The following is a 19,142-nucleotide window of genomic DNA, read 5'->3' as shown; positions in this document are numbered from 1 at the left end:
GAGACTATGACAAAGCTCTACAGGTTATTTTTTTTAAAGATACTTATAAATATTATTTACTATTTTTCCATGAGTCAAAATAATAAACAATGAAGTACTGTAATTACAAGAGCAGAACACTGACATGCGATTTCCAGAGCTTTTCAAAATGACATCAAATATTCCTTATAGTTGGAATTTACCGTATTTTTCAGAGTATAAGATGCTCCTTTTCCCCTCAAAAAAAGGCTGAAAAATGTGGGTGCGTCTTATACACTGAATATAGCCATTTTTTGCCTCCCAAAACACACACCCCTTTGCCAAAATGGCTGTGCATAGCCTTATAGAGGCTTTTAGAGACCTCCTGGAGGCTGGGGAGGAAGGAAATGAGCAAAAAACAGGCTGTTTTTTGCTCAATTTTTGCTCCCCCCACCCCAGCCCCCAGGAGTACTCTCTAAGCCTCCTAAAGACTATTCATGCCCCTTTTTTGAAAAAAAAATGGGCCCATTCTTGCAAAAAATGGGCCGTTTTGGGGAGGTCTGCAGAGTGCAAAAACATTTTTTTTAATTTGCCTCTTCAAAATCTTGGTGCATCTTATACTCTGGTGCGTCTTATACTGCAAAAATATGGTAACACTTTCTGTAAAGAAGATACCAATATTGTCAACATCTTCCTTCATTTCTCTTTCATTTCCTGCATAACTTATGTTTATGTTTAACTTATGTTAATTTATGATTTCTGTTTTGAATTCATCCCATATAGTTTAAAAGACAGCAAGGTGCCATCAAGTCCTTTTGATTCCCTTCCATATGTATTTTTTTATATATTGCTGGCATTGAAGCAGAAAACAAGATGAATCCCCCCAAAAAATTAATCTCTGCCAGAATTATAAAAAGGAAGAATCAATATAGGTCAGCAATGTTTTATGAAAGATGAGATGCAGAAAAGAGGGGGCAGGAGAGCATATAGATGCCAAAGAGTTCTTGGACATTCCAACTGAAGCTTACATTTCTCAACTAAACACGTAAATACACTGAACTGCTGCCAAGGAAATCAAAAGCAGACAAGCCACCCACTTAAATATGATACATAGGAGACAAACAATATCTAGAAGTAAACAGTGAGTCAAACTGAAGTTGAACAAAGGCCTTGGATTGGATTAGCAACACTTGCCATGTTCTTCATGCACCTTTAGAGCTTTCCAGCCTGTATTGACTCCTAATGAGGGTCATCTACAGGGTATAGTCAAAACAGCCAAGACAGGTAATCAAATCTCTGCCTGTTTTTTTTTATGTTTCTTGCATTTGCCAACTTTTTCTTCTTTTTTAACCATAGCCTGCAGACACCACTCACAGTAGTTATCCAAACATAAAGTCTGCTTTAATTGCAAACAAGCACCATCCTCATTAAAGTCACTGAGAAGTAAATTGGTCCAAAGTGGTTAGAAAGAACAACACAGGGATTCTTTTCACTGACAAACATTGCATAAGAGCACACAATTTGTTGTATAAGGAAAGGTCTAGTTACTGTTTCCCCGTGAGAAAGATCTCCTAAGATGCAACGCTGGCCAAGTTTCTATTATGGACCTTGTGGTCCCTTATCAAAATGCATGTAATATATACATCTCTGCATGCCTCCATAGTGTACATCTTAAAAGACCGATTTAGGATAAGACAATCCTATAGATCCCCAACTACAAAAAACATAAATCGTTTTACATTGATTTACACCATGTGCCCTGTTACATGGTGCATTTTCTCTATTCTCACATTTTCTCATATATCTTTTTTATTTTCCATGATACAGTATATATCTGGTGTTCATATACAACCCAACGTGTCTGACTCAGCTGCCAGCTACATGTGTAACAACTGATGCCAAAAAGCAGAGGACAGAGAAAAGATAATATGCTATCTGATGTACATTAATTTAAGTAACACTTTTCATTTACCAAATGCAATAAGAATGTGATAAAATCAAGAGGAAAATTCATTTTGATCTCATTGAAGTAGTATATCAAATAGCCTCAAGAGAAGAAAAGTGACCACTTAAATCAGAATATCAATTCTCTTTCGTTTGTAATCAATATTCTGTACAATCCACTGTTCTTTCTAACCTTCATGAAAGAATCTGTAATTTTCCACTACTCTGCTCTGTATCTGCATCACCAAATCCTCATCATCACATTATTATTCACCAACCCATTAATATAATGAATTAAATCCACAGGATATGTGGTTTTCAGTAGCTGCAAGCTATTGATTTATGTATGCCATCTTTCATTTTAATGTCACTGCTGAAAATCCAGACTTTCTCCACCGGTGTCTGGCACTTCCCATCACAGCTGTGTATTGATTACTAATTGCCACCTTATTATGCCTTTCCCTTAATTTCTCAATATATTCTAATGCATGTGCTGGCCAAATCTAAATTGGATTCTAGATGCTTTGCTGTGTTGGAAACTCATCTAACCATCTGGTTGTGTTGAAGTGCTTTCTACACACATACTCATAAATATTCTCCAGTTTGGTTTATGACATGGCAATGTCTCTAGGCAAATTCAGATGTATCGATTCTCCCCCTGCTGTATATTTTGCAACCGGACCATTGTTGTCCATTGTAAAAAGTGTACAGGTCTTAGAATTCTCATGGATTGGAGTAGACCTTTTGGAAGACATGGGAGAGTTGGTTGGGCTCAACTGCACAGCTGTTGTGTCCTGCACAGTGTGTTCACTTGTTTCGATTTCAAAGGCTGTGCTCCCAGGCTTGATGAGTCCAATATTGGCTCCTGGTTTGAATTTCCTTGTGGTATGAGCAGGGGGCCTTCGGCTGCAAATGCAACAAGCTCCAAAGAAAGTGAATGCCACCACCAGAAGGATGGGACCAATGATGATGGGCGGGTTATTGACAGGCAGGAAGGTCCCAAAAGCAAATGCTCCCACGAGAGTGATGTTAATACCTGCTAGCATGATGCATAGCCCGCAGGCACAGCAAAGAGCTGGAGAAGGCAAACCCTGAGGCCTGGTTTTTTTCTTCTTTGGTTTCTTGGATAAAGGAGTACTGTTCTTGTCCATGAACATGTTGGCAAGTGTCTCAAAAACGCCCCTGGACTTTACTGCAGAATATTCATGGGACCGATAAGATGGCCGCTCTTTTGAATTTCTGTCAAAAAATAAATAAAAAGCAAGAAAGGCAAATAAGTAAACATACATCATTCATGCTACTTACAAAGATTCACATGGAGTAAAATATTCTAGTTCACTTATTCATCTCTGCAAGTGAGTATTTGCATGACAGCTGGGTCTTCAGAGAAGCATATCTGTGCATTTACTAGAGGTGTAAAATCTGAATATGGAATTAATGTGGAATTGATAACATGGCAGCTTCTACTTGTCCAAAACTACCCCCAGAGATCAAAAGACAGATAAGGAGACATCTGAGTTGGAATTATTTGCACCTTCCAGGCTAAAGGAACTGTTGTGTGTCATGCCTAAGGGGTGAGCCAGCTCTGGCTTGAAATCTTGGTCCATCTAAATAGCCTTGGTTGAGCAGTCACATTTGAAAGAATGGTTATTCTGTCCTCTGCTGCTGGCAATGAATCTTTGCAAAGCTACAGGAGTTCTGTGCTCAGCACCTGTCTCATCCTAACTACTAAATTCAATTGATGTGCTAACTCAATTGATTTATACCATTCCTTCCCTCTTTTTCCCCCCTCTGATCTCTGCCATCAAATGTAGCCACAAACACTTCATTAAAGAACTGTGATGGATTGAAATGGATGATGCTAATCTGGGAGCCAGCCAAAGGACCATGTACAACACTTCAACAATTCAAAGGCCTGAAGCCTTTCACAGTCTTGCTAAACCTTGGCTTTATTAAGGGTTCAATCAATATTCTGGCTACGTAACTATGGTAGCTTTCTACATCCTCCAGATATATTGCATACCATCTCTCTATCTAACTTGGCTTCAAAGGGTGTGATGAGTAGTCACATCATCTCTGCAGAGGGACAAAAGTTTCAATGTTAAGTGACAACTATATAATTTATTGGCCCTTTGAATGCTGTAGAATCACATTAGTAACTCTTGATTAATATTTATACCTGTCTTATTTCATTATTCTAAAACTTTCTTGCATCCATTCATTTATTTATTACATTTATTTGGTTGTTTATCCCACTCTCATGTATACAATTTAAACATAAAAATCTTTCCAACATTAAAATTTATTAAAAACAGTTAAACACCACATTTAAAAGAATGTGGTAACAAAAAGACAGGTGTATGCAGTCTAGCTATACACAGGGTAACTATTTAGCAGGTGCCCCACTTCCTTGGAATCCCAATCCTGGTAGTATATCCAAGATTTGAGGACCTTGCAGAAAGCCAGCAAGGCTGGTGCTAATCTCATCTTGGGGGAATGATGTTCCAGAGGATGGGGATCACAGCAAAAAAAAAGGACTCACTTTCTGGATCCCATTAACAGAAGATTTTTGGCTGATGAAACCTGCAACTTGCCAATGTGGTAGGATTGAGGAGAGAGAGTTCCATAAATAAATGCATCTTGTACCATGCAATTTAGTGCTTTAAAGGTCATAACCAGCACCTTGAATTGGATCTCGAAGCAAACTAGCAGCTGATTTGGCATGTATGTTCTCAGGAACATCTTCAGCCAACACAACATACATGCATACTTCAAACCCAAGAATACACTAAGGCAGAAGCTTGTCCACCCCAAGGATAAAACACCTACACACAAACTGAGCAATGTACATATTGCCATGAGCCATGCGCAGATCTGTGCATTGGGGAAACAAAACAGCCACTTCATAAACACATGACACAACCTAGGAGAACAAACCCATCAGGACAAGATTCAGCAGTCCATCGGCATGTAAAAGACAAAGACCACTCTTTTGAAGACAGCAAAGTCCACATTTTGGACAGAGGAGACTGCTGGTTTGAAAGAGGGATCAAAGAGGAAATGTACAGTATGTCAAAATTGAACACCCTCTCTCAACAGAGGGAGAGGGATGCAACATCATCTATCTCCAGTCTACAACCAGTTCCAAGGAGGCTCCACACCCATGTGCACTACTCAGGTGACCCTGACAATACAGATAAACCTCCAGGTAGCCTTAACGACTCACTAAAAGAATGCAAATGACCAGCTGTCCACTAGGAGTATACAACCTTCCATTCCCCACCAGCCAGTCACTTCTTGGATGAGAAGCGAAACATCTTCAAAGAAAAAACAGAAAGTCCAGTTGCCTCTTTAAAAAGCACCTTTGGGACTATGCTCAAAGATATTCCATTTACCTTGGTGGACTTGAGAGAAGCCCATTGTTATGTCAGACTTGGAGCTAAAGCAACTAAGGCTACTTATTTAGAGTAAGTCAACTTTTTTTTAATAAGTAGTACCATGGATATTCTTGACAATTTTTCATATCCCACCCCAGCACCTTATCTTAGTTATTTTTGCTCTTACTTACTTTATTTGCAGTTTTGCTCTTCAATCCCAGCTAAATTAAGTTAAATTCAAATTATTTGGGTAAGAACCTGCCGCTTCTGCATTCCAAATATTAAATCCTGCCCAGAAGTTAGAATAGCCTCAAGCCATGGTTTGAATGGAGAAGATGGCTTGTTTATGCTTTAGAACTGGAAGCATGGGGAAATCCTCTAATGAGTTTCCTGAACTTTAGAATAATTGCAAAGCTAAAATAATTATTTAAGTATTGACAGTCTGGAGAGAAGAGAGCTGTTGCAATCATGCATAGGAGATAGGAGATACAAGGACATTATCTTGAATTGGCTTAAATTGTAGTTGTGTTGCCCACTCAAACAAACATTTATGTCTCTTAAAGTTGTTTTTATGGTTAAAAGAGCACTTAATCTTGAGATGTTAGGACAAAATCTGCCACTTACTGGAATTTCCTGTGAGTGGGTTTCATTAGATTGAGATGTTTCTTTAAAATTTCAAAGGATTTGGGGGAAAAGAACATTGAACTCAGAATGGTAGTAATATTTAATATTTCCCTATTGTAGTGTCTTTTAGGTAGCCAAGAAAACAATCAAGCAAATTTATCCAAAGTTTCACTTGAGATACAAATGACCAAGCTTATATGATACAAAGACCTAGGTCTCTGGAGAAAGCTCTAATGCTGAGAAGGATGGAAGGAAAAAGAAGGAGAGAACAAACAGTAGCAACATGAAGGAATTCACATAGTTCTGATGGGTGTACTATTAGAAGACCAGAAGAATCAAGTTAAGGACAGATCATTATGAAAAAATCTGTCTATGTGACCTCTAAGATAGGGGTGTCAAACTCAAGGCCTGGGGGCTGGCGGGATGTTTAGATCTGGCCTGTGGGGTCACCCTGGAAACAGCAAAGGTGTTCCATGGTGCCTCTGCCAGTGAAAATGGAGCTCAGGAGGGCCATGTGCAGCCCTCCCAGACTCCGTTTTAGGCTGCAATGACCTCTTGCAATGGTTTTCACTGGCAGAGGGCTGCAGGAGGCTGTCACAGCTGAAAATGGAGCTCAGGATCTCGTTTTTGCTGGCAGAGCACTCAGGCCACCACTAGGCGCCCCTTCCACCCTGACAAGAGTGATGTCAAGCTGGCCATGCCCACTCTAGCCCCACAAGATCAAATACAACCCTGATGCAGCCCTCAATGAAATCAAGTTTGACATCCCTGCTCGAAGACACTGACCTGATGGCCCACAATCAGTTAGTGCCTTCTAGAAGTATTGCAGTTGCAAGTCCAAACACATGAAATTCTTGAGAATTGCAATCATAACACATTTAATGGAAACAAGGTTAGGAAAATTGTTCTGAAAAAGAAAGAAAACCCCTAAAACGTTCCATAAGTGACATGCACAGAACAGACAATGAGCAGCATAATATAGTGTGATATGTGACAATATATGATTGCAACTGGCTGGAGAAAATTTGGTAGTAAACAATAAGGCCCCAACCTGTCTATTACTTCATCCTACTTTCCACAAGTGTCACTTCAATCAGAGCCAAATCATGTGTCTGTAATTAATATCCTGAATGAGCAAGTGTTATTGATTGATGTGAAGCCATAGCAAAACTTTGATTTCTCTGTCAATTGTTTCAATCTGGAAAATAGATTCTGCTTCTGTATTATATAGTACATGCAATATATTTAGTAAGTTATCATTTCTATTAGGCATTTTAAGTATTTGTAATTTAATTAATTAGCATATTTGCATATTTTTTACAGAAACTATGTAAGAAAATTCCACAATCACTAGCTTATCTAGATTTTATTTTCTGCATCAAAGGCACCATACATACACCATCTGTTCTCCTTTTGTCGTCGTTCTCTTTTGACATTCACAGTTACCATGAATGTTACAACATGCCCAAGAGTTTTGGAGAGATGAGATTCTCCAAATAAAAGACTCACAACTTATCCATAAAGTTTTATTCCCAAATCATTAATGACATAAGTCGAGGTCTCTCTGCCCAGTCTTAGAATAGGAAAATGTGGAACATTTTCATGGCTAGTGTTGCAAGGATAAGCTTCTAAATATATACACAGTTGTTTGTTTATATGATTTGCATAACTTCCCATCTTGCAACAGTGGCTGAAGCACAACCAGTGTCAGAACAGGTACTTTGAGTATCCAGATATTCAAAAAAACAATTCCAAAGATAGGTGTTAATTCTTAAGGCAGAGAAAACTGTCCTTCTTTCAGTGTAGAAATCTCTTTTGCCTGTTGAGCAAAATATTATGGGCCTATTCCAGCAAGTAAAAGCAGAACAAAAAAACTAAATGCAATTTAATAGCAATAGCACTTAGACTTACATACCACTTCACAGTGCTTTGCAGCCCTCTCTAAGCAGTTTACAGAGTCAGCCAGGGATGTGCAGTCAGGGGAGGCAGGGCCTCACCAGTGTCATGAGGAAAAGAAAAGAAACATTAAAAGGAAAAAGACTAAGGTAGTTGCTGCCAGACTCCAGAGTCACAGTGGATGACTCTGAGTCTGCTTAGTGGTAACTGCAGGGGGAGGCGAGAGAACTACGGGCCTCCTTTGCATAAGGAATTTTTCACCTTTTAATCCTTGCTCAGAGTTAAGCAAGGGTTAAAAGGCGAAAAATTCCATATGCAAAGGAGGCACGTGATTCTCCCGCCTCCTCCTGCAGAGGGCACTTTGTTTAGAGGCTTTTTTTAAACAGTTAAGCAGAGTCATTCACGTGGTGACTCTAGCAGCAACTATCCCAGCCTGGCTAGCCTAGAGCAGCTCTTGCCTTTTTCTTTTTACATTTTCATCGTGGCGGACAAGAGGAGAGTTGACACAGCTGGAAGGTATGTGGGCCGGAGGGAGGGGGCAGGGAGGAGGAATTCAAAATTATTTGTAAGTAATTGTAATTTGTTTTATTATAAGTAATTTGTGTGTGTGTGTGTGTGTGTGTGTGTGTCTGTGTGTGTGTTTTACCCACCTCTGCTGGCGCGTGGGCTGGCACTTTTTATTTTTTAGTTTTTATTATTTCTACGCCTCGCCATAGAGTGGGACACGCTGGCTTCCGGCCATACAGCGGGTCCCGTTGTATGGCTGGGGCGGCGGCATGCACTTTAAAGTGCCAGCATGCCTCCCGCTCCCGGCCATAAAGCAGGATATGTTTCGCTCTATGGCAGGGCGAGGCGGCATGCACTTTAAAGTGCCGGTGTGCCTTCCGGCCATTCAGCACGTCCCGCTGAATGACCGGCCCGGAAGGCACACCGGCACTTTAAAGTGCATGCCGCCTCGGCCCGTCATAGAGCGAAACATGTCCTGGTTTATGGCCGGGAGGCACGCTGGCACTTTAAAGTGCATGCTGCTGCCCCGGGCCCAGCCATACACTGCCCAGATTTGCGCTCCAGACGCCACCGCCGCTTCTGCTGCTGCTGCTGCTGCTGCTGCAACCACCAGAGACTCCTTCCCCTCCGCTGCCCGAATGGGATGGGGAGTCAGCACGCGAAAGGAGGAAAAGGAAAGGGAAACGGCTCCAGGATCCAGGAACCCGCAGGAGCGCCGGAGGAACTGGCCGAAGGTTGGAGTGGAAAGGATTTCTTTGCCTCCGTCCCACCCTCCGGCGGCTTAAAGGGACAGGACCTGGCAGCCGGCACTGCGGTGGCAACCACATTACCACAGGCTTTGTACATACGCACCTGGGCTCAGCCCAAGAAGCGACACCTCCAAAGGGCTGTCACCTGAGGCCACCTCGTTTTGTTTCCTCTGCCCCGCCAGGTTGTGGAAAAATGAGCAGCTCAATTCTCCACTCTCATTTTCCTCAGCCTATTGGTGTGTGTGTGGGGGGGGGGGGTGTGGGAATAATTACAGAGAAATGCTCCCACAGGATGTGTCTTATTCCTCATGAGAGACCACCACAGTGGTGGTGGGGGGGTTAAACCATCACCTTGTGCCAGAAGTGATAGGAAATAAAAGGCTGAATTAGACCTTTTAGCCTACCTACCTCCCCAATATGCAAAAGATCACTTGGAGTTAAGTAAGACCTTTAAATGATATTTGCTTCAAAACGCTTAAGAAACTTGGTTTCCCTACCTTTCAAGGAAGACTTGGCGTTTAACTAGTTCTAATCCATCTCAGTAACAAATGATATTTCTTCAGGCAACTGGCAAACTATGATTTAGGTTTAAGGATTGGATTCTGAAACATTTTACTAAGATGGCATATCTGCAAATCAAGGAACAAAATCATGCCCCCTCCCCCAAATAATTTTGTCCTGTTTAGTTTTGTTCTGTTCTTGATTATTTTCTGTGAGTTTGTATTTTATTCCTTGAATAAAAAAAATGGAAAAAATATGTGAAGTTACTTAGCCTAATATACTAATGTAACAAATCTTGTTTACACATCATGATCAGTTCTAAACTATGGATTTATAGATCACAATTGCTGTGTTCATACAATAGGTTAAGCCAAAAACAAAGCATAGATTAGTTGATTGAGCCAAACCAATATGTCCCTTGATTTATACTTTATAACAAAATGAAGCCCCTTTGCCTTAGTACATGTTCATACATCTTACTCAGCCCTAGGCAAATAAAAGATTATTTCACTACTTGATATATGGAAAAGAGGAAGTCGCCATGAAGTTTTAAGACACATTACCTTGCTGTCAGGAATCTTTCCAATATCCCACAAAAAAGACATGGTTTTTTGTTAATTTGTTTAAGCAAACAGTTGAAGTTCCTTCAAGTGTTTTGGAATAGATTCTTCTACAGATAGCTCACATTTCTTATTTAGCTGATGATACTTCTGTTAACATTAACCCATTGTAAAAATAACAGCAATTGAATGTTTTACCACAATCAACGCATTACATGACTGGAGAAAAGTTAGCGGCAGGGCAGTTTTTGCCTCTTGAAAGCAGGCAAAAGCCGCCCCGCTGCCCCGGCGCTATGTCCAACATAGAGGCGGGACGCCTCTATGTCGGACATGGTGCCCCGCCTCTATGTCGGACATAGCGCCGGGGCGGCAGGGTGGCTTTTGCCCACTTGCCTCACCAGCCATAAACCTCACCGCACGTCACTGGAGTCAGCATATTGCCCCCAACAATCTGGGTCCTCATTTTACCCACCTCGGAAGGATGGAAGGCTGAGTCAACCTTGAGCTTGGTAGTGAGATTTGAAGTGCCAAATTTCAGGCAGCCGGCAGGCAGCAGAAGTATCCTGCAGTACTGCACTTTAACTACTGCGCCACCATGGCTCTTATGAATATCAAACTTAGCACAATGACTTCCCAAGTGTTTTATAATTATCTCTCTTGTCACTTGGCCTTTGGTAGAAGGACTTTCGTGTAGCCAACCATGGAGGCAAGAAAGAACAAGGGACAAAACACGCATCGTGATGTCATGATGCAAATTCTGCCTCTTCAGCATTGCCATGCAATTCCTCAACATATTGTAAGTACAAATAAGCCCAATTCACATTTTGATGATAGGGCATATGATTGACATCTTCATGGTTAGAAACAGAGATGTTTGGGCGCTGGACAGAGTCACTCAAGATTTGGAAGACATGGGGGATGGTGTTCCCAATTGAGCAATCCTCTAGTAAAAGGTTCATTGAGTCAATGAATTAGAATTTATCAGGCAAGGAGAAGTTGGAATGTTCTGAATCCCTTTCTGTAAAAATGAAATACAGGGATTAATTTTAGGTATCGTTGTGTGGATCTTTAAAAGAATGTACAGATAATCCATGACTTACAACAATTAGTTTAGTAACTGTTCAAAGTTACAAGGGCCCTGAAAAAGTGACTTATGACCATTTTTCACACTTATGACCATTGTGTCATCCCCATGGTCATGTGGTTTACATTCGGATGCTTGACAACTGGTTCGTATTTATGACAGTTGTAGACTCCCGTGGTCATGTGATCTTCTTTTGTGAGCAATGGCAAAGCCAGTTTCACTTAACAGCTGTGTTATTAATTTAACTGTAGTGATTCACTTAACAAATACGGCAAGAAAAGTCAGAAAAGATGGCAAAACTCCCTTAATGAATTTCTCACTTAGCAACCTAAATTTTGGGCTCAATTGTGTTTGTAAGTCCAGGACTACCTGTATTGCTTTGAGGTTTGTCAAGGGAAGTGTTCCTTTATACTCATGCCAGAAAATCAAGTGTTAGTCTACTTCTACAATAACTAGCTCTGCTTCACTTTGTAATAATAACTTCTGCATGTGCCCGCTGGGCAATATAAGCAACTTTGCTCCTCCACAAGGTGAAGCATATTATTGAAACCAGTTGCACCTGAATGTCATACCTGTAGTATTAAACCTAAAATCCAATTATCCACAGTCAGAATATGTTTCTAGACTTAAAGGTAAAATGCTATGCTTGATGTTAAAGGCTGCTCAGGAAAGCTAAGCAGTATTTCTAATAGTCAATGAGAGTGATATGGATGTCTTGCATCTCCTTCCTCATCATGAGTGGAAGCAATTCTAGGCAGTTCAGTAACTCCACCTACATGCCATCACATATGAAAGTTCAAATTTGGATGAAGCTGGATTCCTTTTGTGTTGTTCTTGACAGAAAATATACCAGGTGAGGAAAAACAATGTCTTAAGAGGTCTACAGTGTTCTAGTTTAGAGTTAGGTTAGTTTGTTTTCAAAACACAAATAACTTTTAACTAGCATGCATACAAGTATCCCCAGTTAAAACCAGTTCCCCTTTTCTGTCACATTCAATAAGAGCGGAACTCAAGAAGGTAAAATAGAGCAAAAATAATAATATATTGAACTGCAACCTCTGTTCTAAGGAGTGCTTGACACAGTAGTATCTCATTCCCTTAACACTGGTTTAATTAAGGATGCTTTAAACCTGTCTCACTCATGGGCTGGGGGTAAGATGAATGTTGCATCATATGGGCATAGCAGAAACAAAAAGATGTTGCCAGATGTGTTTGCTCCATAATGAAACACCAGTAAGAAAAGCCCAAGAGGCCTAGTCAGATGCATCAGAAGAAAAACCATTCATTCCAGCATCCCTTATGTCCCACAGCAACCCATTTACTGTAAAGACATTTTGAGCCCTTTAGTCAGAAAGACTTCAGCAAACAGATTAGCATAGCCCAGCAGGGGGAGGTATAAGACTATAAAGGTTTGCATGCTATTTCCATGTACTATGGTTTTTAACTCAATTTTGTCTTATTTCATTGGAATCAATCCTCACCCCACATCTCCTATTGTTAATTGGACTCTGTTGTAATTAAGTTAGTAGCAATTGTAGACAGAAGGTTATGTTAGGCTACAGTCACCACCACCATCACCACCCCCCAAAATAAACTGAGCCTGGTAGCGTCTTTCCAAACTAATAACTTTTTTTGAAAGGTATCAGTTTTTGTGAGCTGCGGCTCACTTTATTGGATGCTTGGAGTGACTTAACTGAAGTAGAATGGTGATGAAGAAAATAAATTGTCTCCCATGTAACTTGAATCTGCCTGTCTTTTCCTCTTTCCTTCTCCCCCCACCCCAACTCCTTCTCTTAGCCTCATCCCAATATAAATCAATTTATTCTACTTCGGTCCAGCTATTCCATGCATTTGTTAAAGAGAACTGTAATTAACAATATCTTAAATTTGTTAAGCTGAAAAGGTGCTAATAAACTCCTTCTAGTATGAGCAGTGGTGGTGCAGTGGTTAGAGTGCAGTATTGCAGGCAACTTCTACTGCCTGCCGGCTGCTTTCAATTTGGCAGTTCAAATCTCACCAGGCTCAAGGCTGACTCAGCCTTCCATCCTTCTGAGGTGGGTAAAATGAAGTCCCAAATTGTTGGGGGAAGTATGCTGACTCTGTAAACCACATAAAGAGAGCTGTAAAGCACTGTAAAGCAGTGTATAAGTGCTATTGGTATGCTATTCTGATGTTCAGATTAATAGCAAACCTCCTACCCATGCTAAATAAATCAAATGGAAATTAAGAATTCTTATATTCAAAGAAACTCTTAAGAAGTATCTGGGACAGTAGGATAGTCTCTTACAGCTTTATTTATCAGGCATAGCCTCCTTTCCTTTCTTATTTTTAAAAGATGCTCATATCAAGGTGGGTTGTACCTTTGGGGTTATCAACCTTATCCTCCACCAAGCGATTAAATTAAAATCTGATTTTAAATTCCACACTGTTAAACAGTTAGAAAAACAAGGTCTAATGGTAGTACTTATCTTATAGGAAACTGCGCCCAGTTCTGAATGTCCACATAACAGAATGATTGAGGATGCAATTCATCAGACTGCAATCTTCCACTTTAGTGAGATTTCCCCTCACTTAAATAATGGCTTTAATGTTGCATTTCTGCATATGCCTCAGCATACAGACGGTTAACCAATAAATGTTTTCTTTTGCCATTATATTTTGAGGATACAATTTCTCTTATTACATATCTTATTATGTAATATTCGGGTCCTTATTATTCAAGCTTGTGAAAAGGTATGAGCTGTTTTCAGCCCTTTCATGCAGACATTTTTGGCCCCTTAGGATCATGCCGCATCCTTTTGGAGATCAAGCCTCAAGCGCTGCTGTAGTAGTGCTATAACCTAATTTCTACCAGATTTCAAGGTAAAGGTAAAACAGGAGCAGGACAGGGATAGTATTGTTGGCGTATAGTTTGGGCATTAAAGCATTGTTCTCAGCCAAGCTTCAAGCTCTGCTAGAGTCTCAACTGATTGTGAAGATGTTGCTTTCGAATGGAAACTGCTGTGAAAATGGTAATGCAGATTTCTTTTTTAATATGAAGTAAAGAATGCCAGCCAGCCTGCTATTGTGAATTGTGTTTGTGGAATGCTTCAGAACTTGTTGCCTTTACTTCTGTGTGCCTATTTCTCTTTAGGATACCCTCTCTTTGGGCAAAGTGTCCCTGAAGAAAGAATATTTATGCATTCCTCTGCTGTGACCTCAGTTAAAAAATTAGAATTTTTTGAAGGGAATTCTCCATTTACGGGTGTGAATTAGGCTGTCACTTGGATTTATATGCCAGGCAGCAATATCTCTTGATCCCTTTTCATCCACATAAGAGCAATAGCAATGCACTCAAAACTGAAAATGGGTTAGACTAATTTAAACTAAAATAAATTAATAAATTAAAATGACATGCTACCTTAGCAAGACCAATAGCTCTGTGTAATTGTTTATTACAGTAATAACAGTGTGTGCATTTACTGAGCTATTTGGGTGACCCTAATATGTGGTTAGGGTGGGAGCTATCCATTACAGAACCTCTGAACAGAGACACCACTCTCCAAATACAAAAAAAATTCAAGTCAGAGAAAAAAGTTGTTGCTTTCAAGCTGCATTTCTATGCAGAATAGCCAAAGATTGCCTGGCCGACTGCCTTTGGAAACAGGATGTTAGTCTAAGAAGCGTAGAGGCACTTTACACAATCTGTCAGCTTGCCCATGAGCACATTCAACACATTTTATTCCACCTATCCTTCACCTGCCCAAGATCAGTTAAATATGTCGCCTTCACTTAGTTCAAGCAGCATGAGCAGGAAGGCAAGCTTCACAGTCTCTCCTTAAGATAATCTTGCTATCTGAGGTCACAGGACCAACTTGGGTGGGAATTTTCATGTATTACGTCATTATTTTTCTATCTGACAGATGATCTACGAGTTTTGATGTCCTCAAATATTTTAATTAAAGCTGTTTTTCTTCCTACTGAAGTGGGGATTTTAGATCAGGGGGATTTGTTTTGGTTTCTTTCACTTTTAGATCTCCCTGAGGATGATTCATAAAATAAAATAATTAAGAAACACATTTCCTTTACAAAGTTAATGTTATATCTTTTCCCCTCAAGTGGGATAGGTTCCAGGCTCCAGATATGCTTCACATATAATTGTTTCCCAAAAATTGCTCATTTCTTTAATTTTCAATGAAGCTTATTTCTGAGTACTGTACACATATATAATCCTCAGTTATTTTCAAGTAGTGTCAAAAAGAAACACTTATTTGGAAATAGGCTTTATCTGACACAACTTAATAATACAGGTCGCTCATTAGATATTCTGAAAAAGAAATTCTTCATAATATAGCCCAGAATCTCTTTTCTAGAACTGTTTATTACAAGCTACATAAGCTGGCTAAGCCAAAGCCAATATTTGACTTTTGACTGTAATTTACTTCCTCCTTAGACAATATGATCTTCTTATGTCTACTATACTGCATATCCAGAACAGCAGCTTTACTGATGGGTACATGTTTGGAATATGGTAAATAGAAGGGTATCATTAGGAAATATGTATCTAAATGGATATATTCTATCCGAATGAGATCCATGTTCAAGTGGCTAGCAATAGCACTTAGACTTATATACCGCTTCACAGGGCTTTATGGTTTTACTTTCTAAACTGTTTACAGAGTCAGCATATTGCCCTCAACAATCTGGGTCCTCATTTGACCGACCTTGGAAGAATGGAAGATTGAGTCAACCATATTAAATTCAAGAAGTAGTAATAAAATATTTTGTTAACTTTAAATTATAATATTCTAAGTAATAATCTCAACTAAAGAAGACTCCGAGGTTTGCATTTCCTCAAAGTTCCATTATATTAAAGATGTCATATTGGCACATCTGGGAAATCCCAAATCTGAAAGTTTCCAGGTTTTCCCCACACAAATGAAAGTTAAAGTCCCTGCCCAGCACCCACATGTCCATTACATGATCCAATCAGCCACCATCCAAAACTGGATGCCTCCCAGGCACACCATCGCAGCAAGGCAAGGTGTCCTTGACTCGCTGAGAAAGGAATGTTATTTTGACTATATATTACCCATGCGCTATATAATCCTTCCTCCCATTTTTCCACAGTAGAAAATGTGATAGCCTGAAGGCTGAATTTAAAAGATGGCTTCCAGGTCTGACAATTTTTACTTTCAACCTATTGAGGCATAATCTGTGGTATAAAAATATTCATGGTTACATTATACAAAATGTGCTATGTATTATTTGTAGCTATTAATAGAGTGGAATCTATCAGTGTATCAATATTTTCAATATTTTCCCACACACTAAATTAGTTTTACATAATAGTAAGCAAATAAGCACCTTGGCACCAATAAATTTGGCATGAGAGGGTCTTTTTTATGCCAAAGTATGGGAAACAAGACACCGCTGTATGCTGCTGATAAATGTATATATTTATCTATTATACATAAATATATATATACTTATCTTATATACAAACCAAAGGAGATAGGTAGTGCTTCTCTGCATTGGGAATATTACCAAATTAAGCTCATTGTGCAAATGTATTTTAAAAAATCATCAAATCTCTACTCATTCTGTGCTAATTCATGTTAAAAGTGACTCTTAGTGTCAACTAGATGTAAGATTAATCATATTCAATAGGTATTACTTCTGAGTAAAGATGTTCAGTGTTACCCTGTATAGGATTTATATTAAAGCATTTTGTCTTAATGAAAGATTCAGGCAAACCTCAAAGACTGAAACATCTGGTTTTCTTTGTTGGGTTCACTTTGTTTTGAAATAAAACAGGGTTCTCATATTAATCTGAGGGAGATGGGTGGTGAAGAAGTAAGAAATGTGAAATATAAAATTTGTTGATTATTAAAAGCTTTGAACTTATAGAAATGTGGACGTTTGCATAATCTACTATGGATATATATTGTACTGATGGTAGTAGCAACAGTTGATGTTAAAAACACCCAAGAACCTCCCATTCTTTAACTATATCCCATTTTACAGAATGATTTCTGGGCAAAGGGAACTATAGAATTAGTGGAGTGGAGATTATGACCAGGTATTCGCGCACCATATTTCATTGAATGCATCAATTAGCAGACATTTCTAGAGAACCAGTGTTCCAATATTTTCTCAAGATAAAATCTGGTACAGTATGTTAATGGCGGACTTCAGATCAAATAAAATTTGAAGAGCATATTTGATAGAAAAGCTTTACTCATAAGTAAGTCCTATGAGTTCATGTTCAATCTGAAAGCTGTTGATATATATTTACCCAAAGCAGTTCAACTGCATGAAAATTGGGGAAATTACAGGAGTAAATATGGACATTGGCTAAGAGTAAACAATATTATACTTTTAAAGAGCCGTCTACCATATTTTTTTAAAAAAATGGTGATCAAGAGATCCCATGTTTATGGAAGTCATGTGAAGGCATCACCAAAGTGGGAAGGGCATAAATGTCCAGGGTTTTGCAATGGGGTATGTACATTTTAAACTTAAAAAAAAGAAGATATATGCCTTCTTCCAACAAAAGTACCGTATTATGAAGTCATACCACTAACTCCTGACAGTTTGTCCTCAAAATTTAACAGTGCAGTTTTCAAGATTTCTGGGAGTCCAAAAAGTAATTCTGAAACTGCCTGTGGTCATGATTGCCCATGATCTTAGGACAAACTTCTCCATTTTAGTCTAAATGGAGAGCAGATATATTCTCATATTTAATTCCATGAACAATAATTTTATAGGGATCACTGAAGAGGAAAAATCAGGTCTAAAGAAATGTGCTAGATTTTCTGAGACTTGGTAATCACCTAATTTTCTCTCCTCCTCCTCCTCCTCCTCCTCCTCCTCCTCCTCCTCCTCCTCCTCCTCCTCCTCTTCCTTAGTACAATGATGGCTTCTATTGCATTTCAATTAAACCAGGTACTTTACAGAGAATTAAATGCCAGCCTCTGCCCTCATATAAAAATCCATTCATTAGTAAAGCAAAATTTTCTGAAAAATAAATGGAATTACTGAAAATCTGTCAAATAATTGGAAGTGCATTAATTTGATTTTACACACACACACACACACACACACACAAACACACACAAGTGTACACAAACACTAAAGTGGGTTTTCCTTTTAAAGGAATTGATTTACCTGCACTTGAGCCACACTTCAGTAGAAGAGCTGTATCCTTAAACAGAATTTTTTTTCACATTGAACCATCACATGAGCCACCAGAAGAAAAAGGAGAAGAAGGACCAGGAGATCTGGACACAGGGATCCCCCAAAGAGAGAAAGTACCCTGGGATCTGCGGGCTTCAACTGAGCATCACAACTGTGAGAAACTTGGGCTGAGCTGCAGCATCGCTGAGGTGTTGAGCTCTCTGGGAGGTGGATCATCTCCTTGATGCTGCCTACACCAATTTTCTGAAGCATCAGCTGGTCCAGGCGGAAGGTTGGATGGAATCCGCAGCTTCAGAAAGTCTCCTCCCACCCCTCCCGGGAGGATGCCATGTCTATTCCTATGGATTGGAAGATTCACGTGTAGCATATTTGCTCGCTCTCTCAGCCTCTGCATCCACGCAACACAGCAAATGAGCGCAACACAGCAATGAGCTCGCCTTTCACCAGAACTTGAGAGGAAGCCAAATCGCTAGAGCTCTGCAAGGAGGCAGGGTTATCTCTTCCCTAATACGTAGGGTTGCCTGTATCGACCCAGTAGAAGCTAGGGCTCTTTTCCATACCCCCTGTCGCTGCTCACGGCTATGGTGCTGAAAATAGCAACAATTCCCACTGTAGCTGTTTTCTGGACCTCAACACCAGGGGCAGTGTGGGTCGGATTTTTTTTCCAATCATATCTAACTCTTGTCGCGCTTTAGCCTCCCTCCTTCCTCCTCTCTTTTCTTGCCTAGTCAAATTATCAATTAATAAGGGAGTGCCCGTAGGA

General features: G+C 39.7%; 1 protein-coding gene across 1 annotated transcript; it reads right to left on the bottom strand.

Annotated features, from left to right (window-relative positions):
- Nucleotides 1-430: 430 nt before the first annotated feature.
- TMEM275 (transmembrane protein 275) lies at nucleotides 431-18,837 on the bottom strand. The gene is made up of 2 exons (XM_087720795.1): nucleotides 18,350-18,837; nucleotides 431-3,141 (listed from the first exon to the last, which is right to left on the bottom strand). The coding sequence occupies exon 2, from the start codon at nucleotides 3,057-3,059 to the stop codon at nucleotides 2,511-2,513; it is 549 nt and encodes a 182-aa protein (XP_087576921.1). The 5' UTR covers nucleotides 3,060-3,141; nucleotides 18,350-18,837; the 3' UTR covers nucleotides 431-2,510.
- Between the last annotated feature and the right edge of the window lie 305 nt (nucleotides 18,838-19,142).

Source organism: Thamnophis sirtalis, unplaced genomic scaffold, assembly GCF_051295495.1.
Source record: "Thamnophis sirtalis isolate CommonGarterSnake01/CBP01778 unplaced genomic scaffold, rThaSir2_p1.2 scaffold_7, whole genome shotgun sequence".
NCBI lineage: Eukaryota > Metazoa > Chordata > Lepidosauria > Squamata > Natricidae > Thamnophis > Thamnophis sirtalis.
The sequence above is the reverse complement of the archived record's forward strand: the minus strand, read 5'-3'. Positions and strand labels throughout refer to the sequence as shown.

What these genes read in the sequence shown, in the direction of transcription:
- TMEM275 (XM_087720795.1), bottom strand. Translation starts at nt 3,059, where the DNA reads ATGTTCATGGACAAGAACAGTACTCCTTTATCCAAGAAACCAAAGAAG.